We start from the raw sequence: 23,077 nt of genomic DNA, 5'->3' as shown, positions 1-23,077 counted from the left end.
TCTTTCTGTCCCTCTTATTAAAAATATTACATGTAATAATACATCTGTAAATAACCATGTCTATAAGAAACATGATTTACGAACTCAAAGGCTTGTGAAGCAAACAGTATGGCCAAACATGTTATAGAAATAATCCATCAGTTGTTTCAATGAATATGCAAGTATTCAACATTAAGAACAATAGTAGAGCACAATATAGAACCAAGAATGAAATAGTTTCAGCAGGTTACACCTAAAATATAATTGTGTTAATCAATGGGTAAAACATCGGTAAAATATGCTGACACATCACCTCATTTAGGGTGGAATCCTAACAGGTGTGCTACACCAGCGTTTGCGTAAATCGTAGATGTTGAGCGGCTGAGCTAGCAGCAACATCACATTAGAATTGAAGTATATTTCTCACGCGCCTAAACCCCATACAATATACCTATATTTGGAGGTAAAGGACAAGACTCAACATACGTCAGGAACTGATATATTTGAAGTGCCATACAGAAACAGAGTGGAAGGGATACATATTATGCATCCACACAAGCAACTGTTCACGTTTCTGGTGTAGCAAGTTAAACTAGAAAAATAAGTGAGATCTCTAAGTGAGAGTCTTATTAGGGTAGCGGATAAAGTTAGATGGTTTGGTTGGTTGATTGGTTGGATGGCTATAATGTTTTTATTTAAGAGCCATGAAAGGTCCAGGGCAGTTGCAGTAACAAAGGAGCTCGCAGAATGTTGGCCTAAATCGACATTCCCCATGAGAGGTTTTGGAGTTACAGAAAGCTTAATCGTTTAAAAAGTGTAATAGGTATCACACTGGTTTCCATAGACCTCCATGTTAAAAAGTGCACTTTCAAGTTTGTGTAGTTTAAAAAGTTTAATAGGTATCAAAACAAAAAGTCATAGCACATTTTGTTGAACAAGTTCAACGTGAATTGGTGTGAATAGCTTAAAAGTTGTAGAAGGAGTAGCAGATTGAATAATTGGAATAATAATAATAGTAATAACTAGAAAAAGAGGTTCCAGAAGAAACTTTATGAGCTTGCAATAAGATTGTCTGGGTAGTTGAAATAAGGTGAGATAGGTTGGTTAGGTTGGTTGGTTGGTTGGTTGATTGGATGGATGAATGGAGAGATGAAAGAGAGGATGAATAGATGAGAGAGGGGAGGTATAGAAAGATCAAAACAATTAAGACGTTAACCAGTATGGGTTATACTGAGTGAAGCAGTAGTGACTGGTGAAAGGAAGAAAGGAAGATGCTAGGTAGTTGAAGGTTTTGATAGATATAAGGTTAGAAAGATAGAAGATTAGATCGATAGTATAATACAAGGTCATAGAGAGATAGATACGTTAAGCCTGGGGTAGTTCAGTGGAGTGGAGGGTTGAGTGGTTGAGAGTGGTGTCAGTGGGGTAGAACTGGTAGCCAAGAGAGTGCATTGTTGTATAATCATTCTAAGATTTGTTCTTCAGGTCTCCTGTTGTTTTTATTCAAGAGTTGTGAAAGTTCTGTAGCAGTTGCAGTAACAATGGGGCTCTCAGAATGTTGGCCTAAATCAACATTCCACCATGTTAACCGGATGAGAGGTTTTGGAGTTACAAAAAGCTTAATAGTTTAAAAAGTTTTATAGGTATCAAAAGCTTTTATCAGAGTTGATAATTTGGGGGTTTTGGCACATTTTACAGTTGAAATGGTGTTAATAGCTTAAAAGGTGTAAGATTGGCAGTGGTTCAAAAATGGCATCTTTTGGTTTCCATAGACCATGTTAAAAATTGCACTTTCAAGTTTGTAATGTTGAAAAAGTTTAATAGGTATCAAAACGAAAGTCATAGCAGTTTGAGTTAGACCTCTCTGTACATTTTAAAGTTGGATTGGTGTGAATAGCTTAAAAGTTGTAGATTGTAGATGTAAAAAAGATGTTGCTTAGGATACACAGATAATAATTATATAAATACTTTATTTATTAATAACACCTATCAGAGTTAGCCACCAGACACTTACTGAAGTCTAGTCAAATGGGTCTTTCACAACAGAAATATTCCCGAAATCACAATTTTCCTTTGCTCAAAATGACACCCATCTATCTTCCCATAAAGAACTGTGGAAACAAGGATAAAGATGAAACATACAAATATTGAAGTAGACATGCTGCCCAGTCTATATGTAAACATTTCAATAAAAGTCCTCAGATTCGACCACGCCCACCTCTGCCCCCTCTCCTCGGTCGACCTCTGACCTGTTTGTTTTCCTGCCGTGGTAACCTTTTCTGACGCTCCACTTTGATCCATCCCCCCTCACTGGCTTTAGCCCCCTCTTGTTCTGTACTGCGGCTTTCCACCATGGCAGATATTCCTGGTATCACCCTAGGGCTGTTCTGTGTTACTACACAATAACTATTGGACCGAGGCCTCCCTCCTTGGTGTGACGTTCTGTTGGACCTATTTTGTGTGTAGTTGACCCTTGTATGAGTCCACGTGTCCCTGCTGTTCCCCCCTGTCACACTTAATGCGTTGCCAAAATAGCTGTGTCTGCGGTGAGCGTGCACGGCCCCGGCACTTTGCGGGCGCTCTCGTTCAGAGGCGCTCTCTGAGGTGGTGCTGGAGGGGCTGCTGCCCTTTGACCCCAGGTGGATGGCAGAGAGCTTGGTGGAGATGCCGGCGGTGGGAGAGGAGCTGCGGGAGTCTGACCAGGGAGACAATGGGCTGCGGTTGGGAGACCTACGGACCGCAGCGGCATAGGACGAGGCCTGGTCTCCATACGCAGACAGAAAATGAGGCAGGGTGCGGGGGTCAGAGGGGCTGGTGGGGGTTGGAGCAACATGCTGCTGCTGTGCTGACTGGCTCTTCAGCTGCCTCTGCCTCAGGTTGTACATCCATCTGGGATCTACATCTGAACAACAAGAACATCCACTGATACTGTAGGTTAGGCAGGCTAACCCTGTATGACACAATCCGCTCTGGAACATTTGCTCAGGAAATGGTAGGACTGGGTATACCAAAACACCTTCTGGATTATCATAAACCAAAGTTTTCTGGTATTTGTGAAGGCTATTCATTTCTCATTAATGTTGGCCCACATCACATATTTATGCACTCAGTACGACAGTTTAAGATATTCTGTATTCAATTTTACTGTATATTAATGAAAATGGTACCTTTTAAGCTTCTCATAGCTGCATTCATTTAAAACACCATAAAGGAAAGTTACCTGAGTAGGACCTGTTTCTGGGGATCCTTTCTATATTTGACTGTATTGTTTCTATAACCAGCTCCACCGTCTTGATTTCATCTCGTCCACTGGTGGGATTCCACCTCATTGCATGACAATGTCTGGTTGCCCTGGGTGATATAACATCTTTCTATTGTAGAGTAGAAGGGAAAAGAGTAACAGTCACTCTAGTGGGGATTTTATAATCTACTGTACATTATATATAGAATTGTGTAAAGGCATACAGTTTACAGTTTACATTAATTCATATTATTGATAACGATTAGACTGTAGGGGTCTATTGTAGCCTACAGTATGTGAGTGCTAGGTCTGGCTTTCTCATATAGCTCCTGTAGTCATGCATACTTTATGTTTTGAATGACTCACCTCATAACTAACAATGCAGTCAACAATCTGATTCTCTCGTAATCCAACTATCCATTTATCCATCACGAATGGTGGCTGAAAGGTAATGGTATTGATGTTTATGATTGATTATATTCCATCCTCCTACATCATGGCAATAATATGTTAATAACTGTTAATAATTGTTAATGTCACAACATCTGCAAGGAGGTATGTTCCACAGAATGAATGTATTAATTAGAGCAGATTTTATTATGATCTGTGGTATGATCATTATGTGGTACATTTTAAAGGGTTATCATCAAAGGAATATAGGAGATAAGTAACTGTTAGTTCAGGTCTTGAAGGGACACTTCACAATTTTCTAACCGCATATTCATTATCTCCAGCACCATACTTGTGTCAACATATGTGAAAACTGTGATTTTCTATGTTCTACTACACATATGCTTACGATCGCACCTTGATCATCTTTAGAACATCCACATCCTGTCTGTTGGCATTAAAGCTGACATCTTTGATGTACGTCATTGCAACTTCATCTCCATCAAGTTCCATGTACATTTTCCATTTGCAGTCCTTGAAAGAGAGGAGACTATGAGAGATTGTAGGTCTTCAAGTATGTCTAGCACTGGCCCCAACTATTGTGCATCCCACAAAAACATAACATATCACTGCTTTCAGTTGAGAACCAACCTGTCTGCACTTTTACCTAAATCAACAGCACAGCCTAGAGGTAGTTCCTTGATATTGGTAATTTCCTGCACCTTGAGATGTAATGTGAATGATCAAATCATGATGAAATGTGACAGAAGGACAAATAGTGAAATAGCATATGCTGCTTTCATTCTCCATCCACTGTGTGACTTCAATTTAGAGAAATGCATAATTGGACTTGTTAGTGTCTGTTTGCCCCACTCTTAACTGATATGCTCAGCATCCCAAAAATAACAGAATAATCATAGCATGAAATACATTTTTGAAAATGTTGACATCAACGAATCATTGCCAATCTTAAGATATTATTCTACTTCAGGGCTCATGAAAAATGATTTACTTGACAGTAAATTGCTATGGTGAAAACCCTTTACTATTTTGCGTCGGGGTAAGGTTTGCAGTATGAGACATGGTGATATTTTGGTGAAATAAACATTTTACTAATGCTAATGTTATTCCAGTTGAGAAAAAATATAGTGTATTTCTATCAGTGCTGCATGAGTGACACAGATCAAATCCTTACTAGAAAGAGCTAACCCCTATCCCACTCCTCCTGCATATTGCATGCTGACAAAGCAGTAATGATTTTGCCATCCCCAAACCCCAGCCATGAAGCCACAGGTCACAGCTTAACCACACAGGGTTCATGGTGTGGGCCAATCTATTGTGTGGGGATCACAGAGGAAGACATCAGAGGAGGTGGCAGTAACACACTCATCTGAGGAGCCTCAGCCCTCTCTTGCTCAGTCCCCGGGGGCTGGACATGGCTCAAAGAGGGAGCGTCAGGAAGCCTCTGGCTCAGAGACACACCAGCGGCCCTGTGTCGGCCCTGGCCAGTCGCACCGGGGCTCCCAGGTCCACGCTAGTCTAATCACTCCAGCAGAAACAATGTCTGGTAATGATGCCCAGGACCCGAGTGCGTCTAATGACAACTCATACATAATTCAGCACCTTTCACTTGGCTGCGCGGTGATATCCTCATTAGTAGGGGACCCTCAGTGGTTGTCAGATGGTGGCCGCACAATCGCAGGCCCTCATTTTGTCTTTGAGAAGTGCAGCTGCTTCCATGACACCGCCAGCAAAGAGGGGCGAAAAAAACCCCAGTGCGGGTTTGTTTTATTTAGTGCAAAAAACCTTCCAGTTTGTAAAAACAAGGCTGACACGGAACCTGACACCAGGCAGGGGAAAATAATTAGCTCTCATTTTCTCAGCCTCCTGTTTCCTTCTCCCCGCTGTGTTTTCTACCCACTAAACCACCACATGTCAGAAGAAATGGGAGGCAATTAGCAGGCTCGTTTCAGCCCCGCCGAACGCACTGAAAGGGGACTATTTATGATGGGACAATGAACAGCTGAAAGATTAAATAACATTTGCCTTTTAAAAAGAAAATGACTTCTGGCTAAATGGGCTATTTTTGATTAAATTCAAACAGCAAGTAGAGAACCAGCCTTTCTCCACCGTTTGAGACCCTAACAAAGGACCGTGAGCAAGTGGGGGTGGGTGAGATGCATGGCTTCGGATGACATATTTATTCATCTGTTTCTCTTGGAAGTCAATGTCTTGTGAAGGCAAAACATGCTCAGTGTAACAGTGGTCAATATTTGCTTGGGTTTGATGGGTACCATAATGGGCATCTATACTTAGTGGAACGACAACTTGAAAGGAGCACCGCCATCCTGACATTCTAAAGTTTCAATCTAATCTGGCAACAAGAAGTTACTACTATATACATATTTTGTCATTTTAAATAGACAAAAAATAAAATTTACGGGTAAATGACAATTCATTATTTGTCCAAACTAACTATATTTTGGATGGGGGAAAAAAAGGGTTTGATGTTGTGACGGCAACAGGCTGAGGCCTTATACATAGAATATCTTTTGTGTTCAATTGAAAACCTACCGAGCGACCTGTTCCTGCTTTCCAGTGGTACCCAAACACTAGCTCCAGATTCACAATCTTCCTCCCCTCCTCCTCCTTCTCCCACTCATCCTGTGGAAGAAACATCTCCAGGCTAAACATGATGTAAACAGCAAACACCACAAAAAATGTAAGGAGAAAATAAAGATTCTCAGAATACTGTACCTTTATCAATGGAGGGAAGTGAAAGAGCACGAGGTAATCATTGATTAGCTTCTCAATTTCACTCTGGTAGAGAAAGAATAAGACTATCAACTTCAGAATCATATTGTACTTGTATTAGCATAACGGTATAGGCTCTCAAACAATTGTACACAATTTGCACTGTATTTAAATGATCCACTTGTTCATGATAGTTTTCTGTGTATGTTGCACGGTACCTTCAGGTGCATGATGTGACCCTTTGATTTGACCCCCATGTCCCGCATGTCTGCTTCCGTGAGCAACAGCAGCCTCTTTCCTGTGATGTGGTTTTCCTTAAATAGGTCAGCATACAGCTGCATGCCACATGCAACTTCGCCTGAGAATCACAAATGAAAACTCTCTCACTAACACACATGCAGGCACAGTGCACACATGAAGGGTTTGAGAACTTTTATTCATTTGATCTGAATCACAGTATGAGAAGTCTATGATCAGTGTGTGTGGACAATGGACATCTGGTACTGTACATACCAGCCCCAAATATCTGCTGCATCCAAAAGTACTGTGGGTATGGAGTAGGATAGACATCAGTATTCATCAATAATGGTGCTATGAGGGATTTATAATGGCTGATTAAACAAAGTAAGTAGATGGAGAACCTGTTGATACTAACCACATGTCCCTCTGTCCAGGCGTAAATGTCAAGGTTGGGAAGAAGCTGCAGGACAAACAGAAGAGATAGAACGGAATACAGCTCGAATGGTTGAAATGTTTCAATACAAATGTGTACAGGTGAAAACAGTCGATGATCACAGTAGTTTGAGTTTTACAGTAAAACATTTTTAAAAAAAAAAAGGCTTTTCAAAGGATTCCAATGAAAAATGTCTTTAAAGAAATCATTATTTCCAGTGATTGTATAGATGACTAGGTTCTGTCCAATGTTCATCTGACTGGTCTTTTGTGATCCATTTTAATGATAAATAATTTATTGCTCATTAAGTGTAATCAGGCAGAAACTTGCCAGCCAAAATAAATATTTCATCATTATGATCATGAGGCTGGTACAGTATGTGGTGACAGAAACATTGCGATGGGGGAATTGAGGGGAAGATGACTAAATGAATTACTAATCTCCTGCATTCACTATCTGCTTCCCACGGCATCTGATAACAGCCCAGAGTATGAGCTGAATGCCAATCTCCACACATCTCATTCAAAGAGGCCATTTCAGAATCAGTGCAATACACGTCTGTGCAGCCAGCCTCCGTCTAAACTCCCTCACCCCAGCTGCGTTTTCCGCCTACTCCAGTGGTATGGGTTCGGAAGTAAACAGATTCAAAAACACTCCCCTGCTGCCAAAGTTCCATTACAGATATTGCCTAATTAAAGTGACATAATATCACATTTCGAGCAGCCATATTGTATTTCACAAATGACTTGCCATCCTCCTTTTATTAAAATCCAACTCATACTGTTGACAAAGGGATCTTAACGGGGAGGGGAGGGGAAAAGGGAAAGTCAGCAGAAATTGCTCAGCCATTGGAATTCTTTTGACAGTGAAGAGGGGTTCAGTAGTTCACACAATCCTGCCCCCATGTGGAATGGGAGTATACTGTAACAATTTCATCATACGTTGACAGGAGGGACATCATGTATCGGAAGCCTGTGCAATACAAATGTGGCGGATTTTGCCCAGAGTGTGTACCGGCTAGTGTAACTTGATTATACAGTATGCTTATTTGGGGCTTTGTGAAAAGTACACATGGATCTAATACATATGCATAATGTAGATGTGATTTCAGATCTTAGATCTTCCAGACATTATCATCTGCTCTTAAATTCCTCACACCAGCCTACTGTTCTTCATTGTCTCCAAGTCTAGTTCTCCTGGTCATTTTGGGGATTGTGTGGTTATCTAAATAGAGATACCTTGAAAATCGCTAATCAAAAGTTGACCTGATCTGATCTAGTGTCTGTAAGTCTCCGTCTGCATGTTGTTTTGAATAGTTGTATCATTATAAAGGAAAAAGTATTTTAACTGAATATTTGAGTTGTTCTTGTTTATGTTACTTCTCCACAAGTGTTACAGAATCGAGAAAACAATAAGGAGAAACAGGAGAAAACTGGGAAAGTGAAGAAACAAAGCAAAAAGTTGAATGTTTAATGAGAAAAGTTTATTGAAAAACTAGGAACAGAAGAGGTGCAGCTGAATAAATTCACATCAAAAAGCTGTTGGTCTAAGTGGGGTTATTGCAAACCATAAAAGAAAAGCCTCAGAATTTGACTAATGGGAGGTGCTGAAGCTTGAAGAGATAATACCTCAAGTATTGGGGATTAGATCCTCCCCAAAAAATAAACATAAAGTGGTTGACTTTCACACAAGGAAGTGTAAATATTTATTATTGTCTATAATGGATGTATTTCTGACTAGGTTTCACTACACCATATATAAAAACATACATCAAGTAAGTCAAAAGAGATGAAACCATCAGGGCTTAGCTGACTTATGCCTCAAGCTTTCACCAAATGTACTTTTATCAATTGAACATCTCTGAGCTTTTTAGAGTCAGACAGAAAGAGCCGTCATTGTATATGCTGAGAAAGAGCATCCATTTACATTCAGAAATTATGTCCATAAATAGCAACATTTACATGGCATTTGTTGATGACACTGTTAGATGAGCTTAAACAGGCTCATATTGGGGGTCATTAAACATGGCCTGTGTTCAAAACCGTTGGTGCAGATGAAGATATTGTTTATCTTATAGTTAACCCCACTAAAGAGCATTTCACCAAGACTACACTGGGGCTCTCACAGATACTGCACTGTACAACAACAGACCAAGGGGGTATGGGGGCCAGGAATCCAACCGATTCCTGACAGAATGTATACAGACAGGGCACAAGAAGTCTGTAGTTTAATGAGCTATAAGGAAAGTTTCTCTCTCTCTCCTGCTGACATGAGTCTGGGTCAGCCGGGACACAACATGTACTTTCTCCTCCTAGGGAGAGTCTCCATCTCAGCAACTGCGCTCCACCACATACAGAACAAATTGGCCAATCTTAATGTCAGCGAAATGTCACTTTATCATAAAAGCTTTAGCTTGCTCACATGGCTCGTTCTTCACAGCGTGGCACTGTACAGCCAGTACATTAGGCATAAATGACATCCATAAGGGCCATGTAGGCGGAAGGTCTCTAATACATTCTGTCCATAGAGTGTGAACATCTCTGTGCTACAGCTAATATATTTGGCTATACTTTATCATAAAAAATAAATTGTTAGTATTACAAAAATGATCAAGCAATAAACTAAAAAAGTATAAGAGTAATGAATGATCTGAATGACAAAATTACATAATTATCTAATTTACAAAGCTTGTTTCTATTACACCAACCATGTGAAAAAAGTGATGTTGGTGGGAGTGGCCTGTTGGTGGGAGCTTGTTGCAAGACCACAGTTTTGACACAGGCAAACGTGATTGACCCACTCTACTGAACGCCCCCCCCCTTCCCCCAGCTGGTCCAATCAGGGAGAACTAATCGCTGTCGTCTGACCAGTTGAATTCGCCCCTCCCCAGGGCCATGTTGATTTTGCGTCCCTCTCTGATACTGCTGGACTTGGAAGAGTTCTGCTTAGCCTGCATGTTGACCTGCATGCCTGAGTGCAGGACGGGGCCCCCCATGTCCAAGGCAAACATGTCCCCAAAGCCCTTCATCATAGCCTGTAGACTCATCCCGTCCACCTCCCCGTTACTGGAGGCTGTGATCTGACACGACATCTCCGAACTGTTCGACTCCTCCGTCTTAGACTCATAGAACGACTTGGAGCTAATCTTTGCGGCCACAGGTAAGAACAGCTGAGTGGTAAAGATGGAGGGGGAGGGGGGAGAGGATAGGGACGGAGGAAGAGGGATAAAAATAGGACGGGAAAGAAAAGGAGGTAAGGAAATTAGATTTAGACCACATATACCAAGAGGATGATGAAAAGTGAATTTATTTTTACCCAATATGAAAAGGAAAAAGAACCCTAAGCACAGAAAGAGGGTAATAGATACAGATTCAACAGAGACAATATAAGAAAAACTGTTGGAATGGAGAAGATAGATAGAAAAAGAACAAACAAAGAGTAAAGACATGCTGACTTTCCTGACACTGTCAACATAGCAGGGAGCATGCAATTCCACAGCGCAATCGACAAAATGAAGATTCTTGGGCAAATGCCTCACAGAGTGTAAAAAGTACTGTGTGTAAAAAGTAAAGTGCTAGTGTGGTTAAGCAGGTGCAACTAAGTGAGGTCATACAAACCAACCAACAGAGCAACGTTTCAGGTGCAACTTTGTTGCATGCAATAGCTAATTGAAAGTTTCATAGTGAGGGAGGAGGCAATGTGTTCTGAAATAAGTAATAAGCAACCACTCAGCAAAAAAACAGGTCAGGTCCTAGCAAAGTGTCAGTGATCCACACTGACAGGTTAATGCAGACACACGCAAGCAGCAGAGGGTTTCAAGACGACATTACCATTACCAACACTGTAATCCCACTGTCCATTAGTTTGGAGGCTCTCTGACACAGTCAGTCACACAGTACATAATGAGCCTGCAGTATCTCCTCAACTCAAACCCCCCAGCAGAGAGACCCCTTGCCATTTCATCACTTTCCATTTCATTCTATTTACTTCCATCCCATTGCATTTCAACCTATTTCAGCTCTATTCCAAACAGACAGAAACCAATCTGAAGCTAAAGTGAATTCTTCCTTGTTTCCTTTTTGTGACACTGAGGACAGGACTGTGGTGGACCGTGACGGTGAAACACAAACTGATGCAGTGAAGGTCGTGGTACGCTGAGGTCATATTCAGTGACAAGATGACACCGTGTACGGTGGCTGTGCGCTGGGTGTTGGCGGTGCGGTGTGCAGATGGTGGAAGTATGTAGAGGGACTCACCGGAGTGTTGGACTGGTCGATGAGCTTGCGCTCCCACATCTTCAGGCGACGTTCTCTCTCCTTCAGTTCCTGTTCCTTGGTGCTCAGGTCTCTTTCCAGCTTCTTCAGTCTCTCCAGTGTGGCCTCAATCTCACACCTATGGTCAGCATAGGGACACGTTTAGTTTCAGCATACTGTCCTTTATCGACAATATCTTTGTTGCATCTGTCATACTGCCACCAATCAACTGACTGTCCTGTCACACTCTGTAGGATATAATAATGCAATGCCAAGAATGCTGAAACAACAAATATAGACTACTCTCTCATATTCTCTGTTACTTTAAGGAAACTAACTGAGGGGCAGTATCTCTTATTGAAATAAATGCATTATTTATTTATTTATTTTTTAATATGTTTTTTAGGGTATTTCTGCTTTATTGGGATAGAGACAGTAGAGATTGACAGGAAGGATGGGAGAGAGAGGAGGGATGACATGCAAGACGTGTCGAGGGTGTCGGAATCGAACCAGAAAACTTGCGATTATGTGGTATGCGCATTAGTGTGCTACGCCACTAAGTGCCCCCGTAAATGCATTTAAATGCATACACAGAAAGTGTGCACTTGTGAAGTTAGGCTTTGGTCCTACAGGTGGGAGTCCTGCAGCTGCTAATACACTCTGATTAATTTGGCTGACTTTGCCCAGCAGGTGGCGCTGTCTGGTGCACCATGGGTAGCCATGCTAAGTCACAGGGCAACACACTCAACTCCCACACGGATATTTATGAACAGGCACGTGACGCAGGCAGGAAGGCCCGCCCTCCACCCCTGCCTGCACCCTCCCACTCCTCCAGCCCCCCTCCCAACCTCAAAGACTTTCCACTCATGCTCGAAACTTCCCTCATAATTGATTCTCTTGCTTGTCGCTTTCCTGACAAACACCCTCGGTATTTCTCGTCCTCCTCTCGTCCTCCTACCATGCTCTTACACATTTTTTTAATACCTCTCACATTTCCTCCCTCCTGCACTCTAACTCGCCCTTTCTTTTCCCCCCAATTTACTCCCCCTCTCTTCTCCTCTCCTGTGATCCAGACAGCTGCCAGAGAACCAGGGAAGAGAGGAGTCTCTTCATGCTCTCCTGGACCGTGTCCAAACTGCCTTAATATAGACTGGAACAGGAGCCCTCTGGGCCGGCGTCTCAGAGGAGGGAGCAGCTTTGGACACTGAGTATTATACAAATGACTGAATTGATAGCTAATTAAACAGTAGGCTAGCTGTTCACTGTACTTCCAGACTGATTAATACAGGAACATACCACCACAATATAGTTAATGTGCATGAGGGGGAAATACAAATACAGAGGATCTATAACTTGTTTTACAATAACACTTTTGTCCTGTAGCCAGATTTAACAATGTTGTGACCCCTCATCAGAAGGACAGTTGCCTATCACTTAATATAACAATAGTATCATCAAAGGACGGGGGACATACTGTATGGTGGCGGTCGAGGCACAAATGTGTACAGATGCTCACTAGGGACATCTTACTAGAAGAACTATAGTTAAATGCATAGCTTCAGCACTGTACCCTGGAGATGTGTGGAACCAGACCTGCGGTGGCACAGCCAGGCAACACACAGCATCTGCTGCCGAGGGGCTCCCTCTTGACCAAGGTAATGAGAAACCACAACACAAGCCTCCTGCAGCACCTGGCTGCCCCTGATCCAAGCAGACCTCAGTCCCTTACACCTCTCTTCTCCAGTCTCTCATGACCACAACATAGCTAGCCTTGGAATCTACTACTGTAGTCACTGAACAACACTTCCCTCCCTCTCTTTACCACATGTCTTCAGTCTCCCACTATTGAGGAGCTCACCTGCTCATGTCTGCCTGGACATTCCACTATTAGCAGTTTTGAGGAAAAGCCTTGTAGCACTGAAAAACCCAGAGCGAGATGGAATAAAGTACCAGCTGACACCCAGTCTGTGCTAAACATCACTACTCCTCCAGCTGCTCAGACAGGCCAATTAAACACTTCTACATGAAAAACATGGTGATTATTTTTAGGCCTTATGGGTAAAGAGGAAGTATATCCAGATGGAGGATTCTTTAGATATTTGATGCCTCTATGAGTGCAATTATAAAAGATCGATGCACACATGCACACATCCTTTTTGGCATTTAGAGGCCCATATAAGCAGCACTTCCACTTTGAAAGAGTTCTGATGTATCACTAGGCTCTGCTTGTGTATTTGTCTGGATGAGACAGACAGGGTTGTAGAAAAGCATGATCCAGTCTGAGAATGGGTGATTGCAGTACCTCCACTCTGCTTTGTTGTGTAAGAAGGAGTTACACTGTTCAGGAAGCTTGCTGTCATTGGACATGGACTCCAGCGTTGTAAGGATCTGTTTGAACATTGGTCTTTCCTGGAAGGTGACAAAACAACAGTGTAGGCTAATCTGATATTCAGCAGCAAATGAAAAGTAATCCAAGCTTCTTGGAGTGATACTGCATCGTAACTGTATGTGATGTTAACCATGAGGTTTATGAGGTGTTGTATTATCCACTGTAGTGTACTCAGTGTACTTAGTGTATTCAGTATGTGTGTGTGTGTGTGTGTGTGTGTGTGTGTGTGTGTGTGTGTGTGTGTGTGTGTGTGTGTGTGTGTGTGTGTGTGTGTGTGTGTGTGTGCGTGCATGCGGACGGGTGGGCGGATGGGCGGGCGGGCCTGAAAATGTCTTACCTTAGGCTCAGTCATCCAGCACTTCCTCATCAGCTCAGCAAAACTGGCTGGGCAGCTACTAGGAATGGTTAACCTCTGGAGCAGACAAGATCACAGTCATACGCAGGTTGAGGACATTTTCTGTTTCACTGACCAGGAGTAACTGATGGTCTTACTCAATAACTTCACAAAGAATATTAGTTCTATGAATCTTTGTTCTATGTACTGAATAATTTAATTAAATTCAATACAACTTCAAGAATTTTGCTTTGAGAGGAAATTAGGAAGGTATTATCAAAGCACAAGTATACAGTACAAGTATACAGTACAGCAATGTGTATTATTGAAGAAGGAGAGCTGTACCTCACTTTTCTCCACCACCAGCCAGGCCACTTGTAGGCCCTCCAGGCCTTTAAAGGGAATCTCACGAGTCAGCATCTCCCATAGGACCTGACACAATATACACAGAAGTCAGGGGTCAGGGTCAGTCTGGTCAGTCAACCAACAAAGACATCTACACCACTGTCTCTTCAGGGTCTTCCACTGAACTGAGACACGACACAGACTTTACACGTATTAAGAGAGCAACCTTGTACGAAATGAAAGGGCAATTATACATGCAGTGTATCACTACATTCTATACATTTCTAAGTGTGAAGCAAATTATATTTTCACCATGTGGCAAAGTAAAGCCCAGGCAGGTGAAAGGTCATGGAGAACAGTGTGTTGATATAAATGCTGGTCTGATCCCACGTCCTGCTCTGTTTGTACACTGGCTGTTTATGGCCCTCAGGAGTCAGGCCCTTGAATGGCTAGGTGACATAGAGCACACCCCATAGCCTCTGTCACTCTACACTTCACACTTTCTCTGTCACCACACAGGAATGTGGCTGAGACACACACATGCACACACACACGCACGCACGCACATGCCCGCACGCACGCACGCACGCACGCACGCACGCACGCACGCACGCACGCACGCACACACACACACTGAAATATGTCAATGCCTCATGCTCTCTACTCATGAATGACAGATTGTCTACACAGCCATTTGATAAGAATGAAGAAGATAACTCAAAGGATTGCTAGCACTTTTGCAAAGGTCAATAATGGTACTCCAATCTCCTCTTGCAATGGAAAAAATACAGACATGAAAATGTCATACCTGAAAATTCTGTTCTTTCGAGTGCTAGTTAGAGAGTTTGATTGACAGTTACTATTGTGGCCATGCAGTCACATGAGTAAAAATAGAGCAATTTCCGATTCTAACCATACTGGTCCTTTGACTTCCTCTACAAGTAATGTAACTTCCATACCCAGCTGGTTCTTCAGTCTCAAATCAAACAAGAATCTTTCCTCTCCTTAGTAGTTAATGTCCTTAGTGTCCAAAATAAAATGGTTCTGTGACTCATTTGACATTATTTATCAGTAGATAATCTGTATTACCCAGTGTCCCTGTCACTCACCACGCCGTAGGAGTATGTGTCACAGGTCTCTGACACGGGCAGACTCTGGATCACCTCGGGGGCCATCCAGGGGAAGGTGCCCACCAGAGACATATGGGTGGTGTGGGATAGGAACCTAGAGGCCCCAAAGTCACAGATCTGACGAGGGGGAACACAGGTCATGGTTAAGGCAGGATAGCAAAGGCCGGGATGTAAAGGTATATTGTTCTTTATCTTTATTACTTCATCATTGTGCAAACTAAAGGTCCCATGCATCCAGGAATGTGCAAACAAACATACCTTAAGAACTTTGTCTGCCGTCAAAACAACTACAAAGGAACAAATGTCAGGACATAGATTACTATTAGGTTTCTTCTAATTCAGTTAATATAATATTTGCTCTGGCTGTATTGTGCAGATTAAAATATAAGGACACAATGAAGAATAATTCATGTTGATGAATCTGTAACATTACCATTCCTGGACTTCAGGTCTCTGTGGATAACCTTGACAGGGGCCTCCGAGTGTAAATAGTGCATTCCTAATGGGGAAATAAAGACCATTTCCTCTGACTGAGATCAATGGGACACCAGGCTGATGTTAACAAGCCTGTGTATCTATAATCTCCTCTCTGTCTGCCTCCCATAACTCATTACCTACTGTATATCAACTATGGTCCTCCTGATTAAACACATCTTCTGACTTTCGACTTGTGACTTTATGTTCAGAGTATGAGCGCATATTTAAGAAATGTCTAGAATAACAATGCCTTGGAAGACCTTGAGCTGCTGTAGCATCAGGAAGTTGCTAATGAGCTAAAACCAAAATAGGAAGATATGTGTTTTCTATTCAAATTGCCATGCAAACCTCATGGTCAGTAGGCCTATACACATACTGTACACAAACAATTGTCATCACATTTAAATACAGACCAAGATTGCATAAAGAAACACAGAGGAATCTAATGTTTCAGAAGATGTTTTATTGGCTTCTATTGGCTTTACAACTGAGTTTTAAGGAGCCTACAGTAGTTAGAAAGTGAACTGTGACTTTACCTTTGGCAATCTCCATGGCCCAGGTCATGACCTGTCCCATGTCCATCTCTTCACTCTCCTCACTTGACAGATAGTCAAACAGGGACCCTCCACCTGCGTACTCTGAGGGGAAACACACATTTCAAATTAGTACAATATTCTAAGGGAGAAAAGTGCTGATATGATTGATACTACTTAGATCTTGTTGAGATAAATATGTTTATTGCTTTATATAGTCTATAAACTTCTAATAACACCTTCACAAACCTTTATCAACACGTTGTGAATGCTTTGAGGAAACGCTAACACAGCTTAGCACCCTGTTCCCTGTTCCTCCGCGACTCGACACTACAAGCTCCTAAACCTATGAACGTCAGTCAAACTCTGTTTGTTCAAACACTGGAGGGATTAGCTCTAGTATATTGACAGTTCTCTTTAACGTCTTTACCACTCAAGCTGTGCTCTATGCAGTGATCTGAGTACAATATATCAAATGGATACAAGGAGTATGTTCCAATCAAATAATATGAGCATAGTGTATAGCACTATGTCAATGTTTTCCATGTTCACGACATCCAATATGTAACACCTCTGTAACATCCAGTCCATCCATGAGCACTGCCAATAAACATAGTAATATCACTGAGACACTTCAGTACAAAGAGAGTCCCTGCCTGACAGAAGATAAATGGCTGAAATGAACACTATCTGATACCAGGTAGACTAGCGGGAGTCTGATGTTTGTGCAACACACACTCCAATGTCACCACGTGGAATATAGTGCAAACAGGGACAGGCCAGGGTGAAGGGATAACAGCGCTTTAATTAAAATGCCCTGTTATAAATCCAGTTACCTAGTTAATCTAATCATCTATGTGGTTTGAATCTTTCTGACCTCCTTACCCCTCTTGTACCACAGATTTCACTCCAACTTCAGGTGTTGAAGATGGTCATCACAAGTAGATAGGGACTCACAAAAACATTTTTATATTACTGTGTAACATTGTCAAACAGCAAAGCAGAAAACCTCCTTTCAGCTCTGTACTTTGTACTTATTTACAAGACTGACAAATTGCACAGATAATAATAATACAACATCCTGCAATAAATATGGTTTCCCTATGAGTCCCACTTTACCCATGTCAAAATTCACTTTTATAAACTAAAGGTAAAAAAGTATAGGTATACATACAGTATAGCAGATAAAGATACTGTATACAGAAAGGTAAACCAAATTTGGTAGAAGTTGCCTCCCTCCAGTAAACATGGCAGTAAACTCTAGGCCATGTGGGCCGGCAGACATAGACAGCCTCTCCTACTAGATATTGTTTGTTAGAAAGCCGGGACAGCAGCCTCTGATATATGAGCAGACAGGGGAAATTTATAACCGAGATGATGAATGTGGAAATGGCATGGTCAGAATGGTCATAAACATTTTTCCTTTATCTGGTGCTAATTAGATTCTGCTTTGATAAATAGAGACAGCAGCTCCTTGACAACCAGCCCCATCTCTTGCGGTCACATAACACTGGCCGGAGAGGAGTGACAAGTCTGAAAACTCAAAAGATTTGAAAATGGCTGCCCTGTAACAACTACAAAAACTACAGGACAAATATCCTACTGTATTGTAAGACATGAACAATCCAGACAGAAGAAAGCAAGCAGAAACATCAAAGGACCATCTGTTTCCCTATTCAAGCAACACTTGAATAGCAGGTATTTTCAAATTCCTCAGTCCTTGAATCCCCCTGTAATAATGCTATGTTATTTTGTCTTCCTCCAAACTAAGCCTGCAAGCAGATCATGTTTCAATACAACAATCTTCCCTGTCTGAGTGCAGAGCAGGCATAGACAGTGAACATGGGACTGGAGTGGGAAGATGTCAAAGTGGGAGGGGATAAATAATTATGATAAACTTGAAAATCTTTCAACAACTTGAAAATCATCCAAAAAGCAGTGATTGGCCACTGATTATCTCACTTTATCTCACTTAATGACCTTATCACTCATGTCACCGCTGGACTGAGAAAGGAAATCACAAAGACTTAAGCCTGCCCAAAAAAGGAGTTCAACGAACAAAGATCTTGTCTGAGGCCAGCCTGAATAAAGGAGGGTTAACCATAAAAAACAGAGTTATGTGCATGTAATAAACTCTGACAGTAAGGAGGAGAAAAGAGGGGAAATCAAATATAGTCATAGGTATACACCCTCCTAGGAAGAAAGTCAAAACTCCACAGGGGTATACTGTACCTCAGTATGAAACATAAAGAAATGTCTAGAGTAAGCCCTGCCATATTCCTATCAGTGTCATCCATTGCTCACCAGATGAAATGACTTCATACCATCCTAATCATGAGAGCATCCAGTCTGCCATGTGACAGTCAATTGACTACATGAACAGGGAAAGGTCCCCCATAGAGTACCTAAAGAAGAGGGTTGTCACAAGAGCTCCACATGACTCTTTAGCATTACGGAAAGAATCACCTCAGTCACTAACATTTGACCACTACCAACATGAGCACTTACTGAAACACCTAGCCATCAGCTAATGCTTCAATATACAGTAGACCCTAGCACCATTCAATACTATGCAAACAAAATAGCTGTGAAACAAGTATGAACAGATGGCAGCTCCTGCTTGCCCATTAACACAACACATACAGTATAAAAGGCTGTCTCAAGCTACTGAGAAGATAACTCTGATTACTATTGGATGAGAAACTTTCAAGGTTGGGGTTGCATATGAACTTACCAATGACAATTCCATAGTTGGGAGCCTCCAGGATCGCCCCATAGAACTGAATGATGTTCCGATGGCTGAGTACACTGAGGATTTCAGCCTGCATAGGAGACACACAGACAAACATAGTTGAAAAAATAAATACTGTAAAAACACCTGAACCAGAGGGTAGAAAAAGAGGGTTATGTATTTTCTAAATAAAGTATAGGGTCATTTGTTTGACGTTGTTTGACTCTGTTTTAGAGATGTTTACTGTGCAATTTATTATGGGCATTATAAACTACGGTTATGAGAAGTGTTTGTCCTGCTCAAGGCTGACAATGAACAGTAAAGAGCATTAGTAGCATCAAAACTGTCACTAGCAACTAATGCCGCCTAGGGCCAACATAAAACTGCTCTGGAATAGATCTTCACTAAACATTATAACTGTCAGTACAATTGTGTTACACATTTCCATGAACAATCCTTTATAACACTTAACTGTGAACTATCGTCGACTTTTCTCCTCATGTTCGGCACAACCCAACATGGGTCTACAAAGGACTAGGATATGCATGAAAAGGTATCTCAGATGTTTCTTTTTGTATTAAGACAATAAGGCCATCACTTGACAGTAATTTCCAGACTCAAAAACCCATGCTTTAATTGGGCCTAATATGATCTCTCATTTGGCAATAATTTTTACTTTAAAGCATACAGTATGTGCAATTCTCTGCACAAAGTGAGGGGGGTATAATGGCTTTGAGTGATGGGTACATAAGTCACCAAAACCCACTCAATGGGGGAGCAATTAAAATGATTACTATACTGACAATTAAAAAGCCTCAGCTGCAATTATGACTCCTACCTCATTTTCAATCTTGAGCAGCTTTTTCACTGCCACCTCTTTGTCCTGGGAGATCCACCTGGCTCGGTAGACGCTGCCGAAGCTGCCGCCGCCACAGTTCTCATAGAAGAGGATGTCATCAAACTTGATTTGCACAAACGAGGCACTGAGAGACGACATCTGATAATGACACTCAACACCAACTCAACTTCTGGACGACTACAGGGCAAGAAGACAGTGGAGGAAAAAAAGAAATACAAAGTTCACAAAATGCTGTTCAAAACCGATGCTCTGATCTGTCTCAGGCTTCTTCAACAACAAGACGTCTTCAAGTCCTCTAGGTAGATATCTTGCAACAGTGGCACTGGCACAGCACTCTAAACGAGCAGCCTCACACTTGAGCGCACCATGTGAGAGTGTGAGTGAGAGGCTGGATGTGACACTAACAGTACCCCAGGGAGGCCTCTGTGTCATTGGCTATGTCTGCCCAGAGTGGCACCGTGATATCCCCTGATCTCAGCCCAGTGATTTACGGGACGTTCCACCCGCCTGCCTGCCTGCCTGCCTGTCCCAGACCTACAGTATGCCACACAGTCACACCAGTACCAGTAAGCAATGACGGAGTGGCCTAGGATCCTCTGTCAGCTTGTATAAGGACTATGGCATCCCTGGTATGCATTATCCCAGTGCTGTGATCACTTTGCACAAAATACACACGGCCAAAGTCACAGACTATTCCAGCACAGTGTAGAGTAGTCTGTACATGAAAGGCTAGTGACTGAGCAACATGAAGTGCTCGTAAAGGCACTGCATGGACTATTATCAGATGAGCCATAATGTTTTAATGATAGACTGTATCACACTCCAAAAACAAACCTAAAGAGGGTAATACAAACCTGTTCAACTCCACACAACAGTATATCTACCATAATCTATATCAATATCTTGCAAGTGCAACCTTCACAAACATGTACAATGTCTGTGGGGTGAGGAACTCCAAGCCATCCAACTTGTGCCCACACACAGCAATTAGAATTTCCTTTTGTTTGTACATAACAACATAAATGCATCTTGTAAAGAAATAATCCCTTCATTACAGGAAATTGTAGCTCTGTTATTGTTCATACGTTTCCCATTTACTGCTAAGCAATTATGTCTTTTAAGAGGCTGTTACCTAGGCCAGAATCAGGATTGCTATCCAGCCCAGCAGGAAATGCCTCCATTGTCACAGAGGGGAGTCAATGCTCTCTGCTGATTTACTGCTATTCATACTATACTTAGCTTTATACCAAGCTGCTCAGTACATGGGCAGCGCAGACATACAGCATGTACGTTCTGTGACCACTCAAGAAGCCAGGGTTACTGGGATGTGGGAGCACTCCTGGGTTCATTTCTGCCAGTTCTCACTCAAAAGTAAACACTCTGCTGCAGGCATTGAAATACTGGTCTAATACCATGTTACAGTACATCTTACACCTGTAGAATAGTAATAAAACAAGAACCATAATTGAATAAACGTTTGCTTTACCCCATCACTATTATCCCTGTTGATGTCATTACATTTAGATTATGAACTCCATTTGGTACAGTAATAACAATACAGTAACTGCCCATCAGGAATAACAAACTTCATTTCCAGAGAAGTGGCGATGTTGTAAAGTACCACCCCAGAGCAAATTTGTCGAAGTGAAAAACACAGTAAATCATTCAGCCGAGGCTTCATGAATGTTGTACCAAAACCACAAGCCAAAATTATTATGAACTGATTATGTCAAGCACAGCTTCTCCAGCTGACATACTGTCTACAGTCTAGACTAAATATTAATCATTGAGGACAACATGTTGGAGGGTCACGTTTGTACCCTGCTTTGTCTGAAATTGTCCAGAACAATACATGGACTGAATGTCTCCTAAGAAAATGCATATGCCTCTAGGACAAACGATGAAATACAGTTAGGGTGTGGTTGTGACATAATTAGTTATATGTCCTGTCAACAGAAACCTGCATCAAGGGAAACAATGAATAGGTAAACTTTGGTCAACTTCATGACACACTGGTTCATCATATCCAAAACATAAAAACCATTAAAAACAAATATAATCAATATTTGGGGTAATCACACTTCTTCAGGAGTTCGTAGATCATAAAATGTGACTTCAAAGGCATTTCCTCAATGACAAGAATTGCGTTACGTAGACACCTTATCTGCCCGCTCGAAAAATTAAAGCACTTTTTGTGCGATACAGCAGAACACAGGCTCTGTTAAACCGTGAAATGAAGGAATTAGATGTATTTTGTGACATGCAATTTCCTGAGCATTAATTACCTAATGCATGTTATGTCATAGTAATTTAGCTTTTCAAAATTGTCACTGTCTCAAATAAATGTTGTCGCATCATCATATAAATAATCATGAATGCAATACTTAAAGTACATACCTAATTTAAATTTTTCCGACAAATTACAGCCGGAACATATTGACGAATCCAAAGCGTAACTTTACGCAGGTGAACATAAACCTTTAACCTACTTTAACGAAATCAACACCCCCTTTCCGGGAACTCGTGACGTTTAAGATTTCCCCACTACACCGTGATTTCAAGAATTGCCCAACTTCTTCCTTGACCCGGGTTGGCAAATGCTCTTACAGTGTTAGTAGCAGTTGCCAACATGAGTACCTTTATGAGTATTTACATGACAACAGCGTCACTCACCGGGCAAAAACGGTACACAGTCAAAACTTGCGTTATGAAGAAGCGCAGTAGCCCCGATAGAATTTAGGGTATGTCACTATCTACAACTTTGGTTTCTATGGGACAATTGAGCCACTTGGGTTGGTGAAACCGCGGTGACATCATTATAGCGCCCCCTACCCCCGTCCGGGTATATAGACCATTGGGTATAGCCCCTTACGTCTGTGGGTTGCCTTATCAAATTAACTGCAAGGCATGTCCTCAGATTATTGTTAGAAAGGCAGTATTGTAATAATTATGTCAAATGATTTAAATAAAAAATGTTTATAAAACAGCA

At 41.7% G+C, this 23,077-nt stretch overlaps 1 protein-coding gene across 3 annotated transcripts; it reads right to left on the bottom strand.

Annotated features, from left to right (window-relative positions):
* Positions 1–1,784: 1,784 nt before the first annotated feature.
* Positions 1,785–22,605, bottom strand: map3k20a (mitogen-activated protein kinase kinase kinase 20a). 3 transcript variants are annotated; one of them, XM_083682195.1, is made up of 20 exons: positions 22,486–22,605; positions 20,068–20,265; positions 19,233–19,320; positions 16,502–16,603; positions 15,922–15,987; positions 15,747–15,775; positions 15,468–15,605; positions 14,359–14,445; positions 14,017–14,091; positions 13,593–13,699; positions 11,294–11,429; positions 7,020–7,064; positions 6,878–6,908; positions 6,583–6,722; positions 6,368–6,430; positions 6,185–6,274; positions 4,028–4,144; positions 3,587–3,661; positions 3,200–3,350; positions 1,785–2,881 (listed from the first exon to the last, which is right to left on the bottom strand). In XM_083682195.1, the coding sequence occupies exons 2-20, from the start codon at positions 20,224–20,226 to the stop codon at positions 2,178–2,180; spliced, it is 2,403 nt and encodes an 800-aa protein (XP_083538321.1). In that variant the 5' UTR covers positions 20,227–20,265; positions 22,486–22,605; the 3' UTR covers positions 1,785–2,177. The 3 variants fall into 3 exon arrangements, with proteins under 3 accessions (XP_083538321.1, XP_083538320.1, XP_083538322.1); XM_083682194.1 differs by having other exon boundaries at positions 6,878–7,064; XM_083682196.1 differs by lacking the exons at positions 1,785–2,881; positions 3,200–3,350; positions 3,587–3,661; ... (4 more) ...; positions 6,878–6,908; positions 7,020–7,064 and adding an exon at positions 8,461–10,206.
* Between the last annotated feature and the right edge of the window lie 472 nt (positions 22,606–23,077).

The sequence above is a fragment of the Argentina silus genome (assembly GCF_951799395.1).
Source record: "Argentina silus genome assembly, chromosome: 12".
NCBI lineage: Eukaryota > Metazoa > Chordata > Actinopteri > Argentiniformes > Argentinidae > Argentina > Argentina silus.
This window is presented reverse-complemented; position numbering and strand designations above follow the sequence as displayed.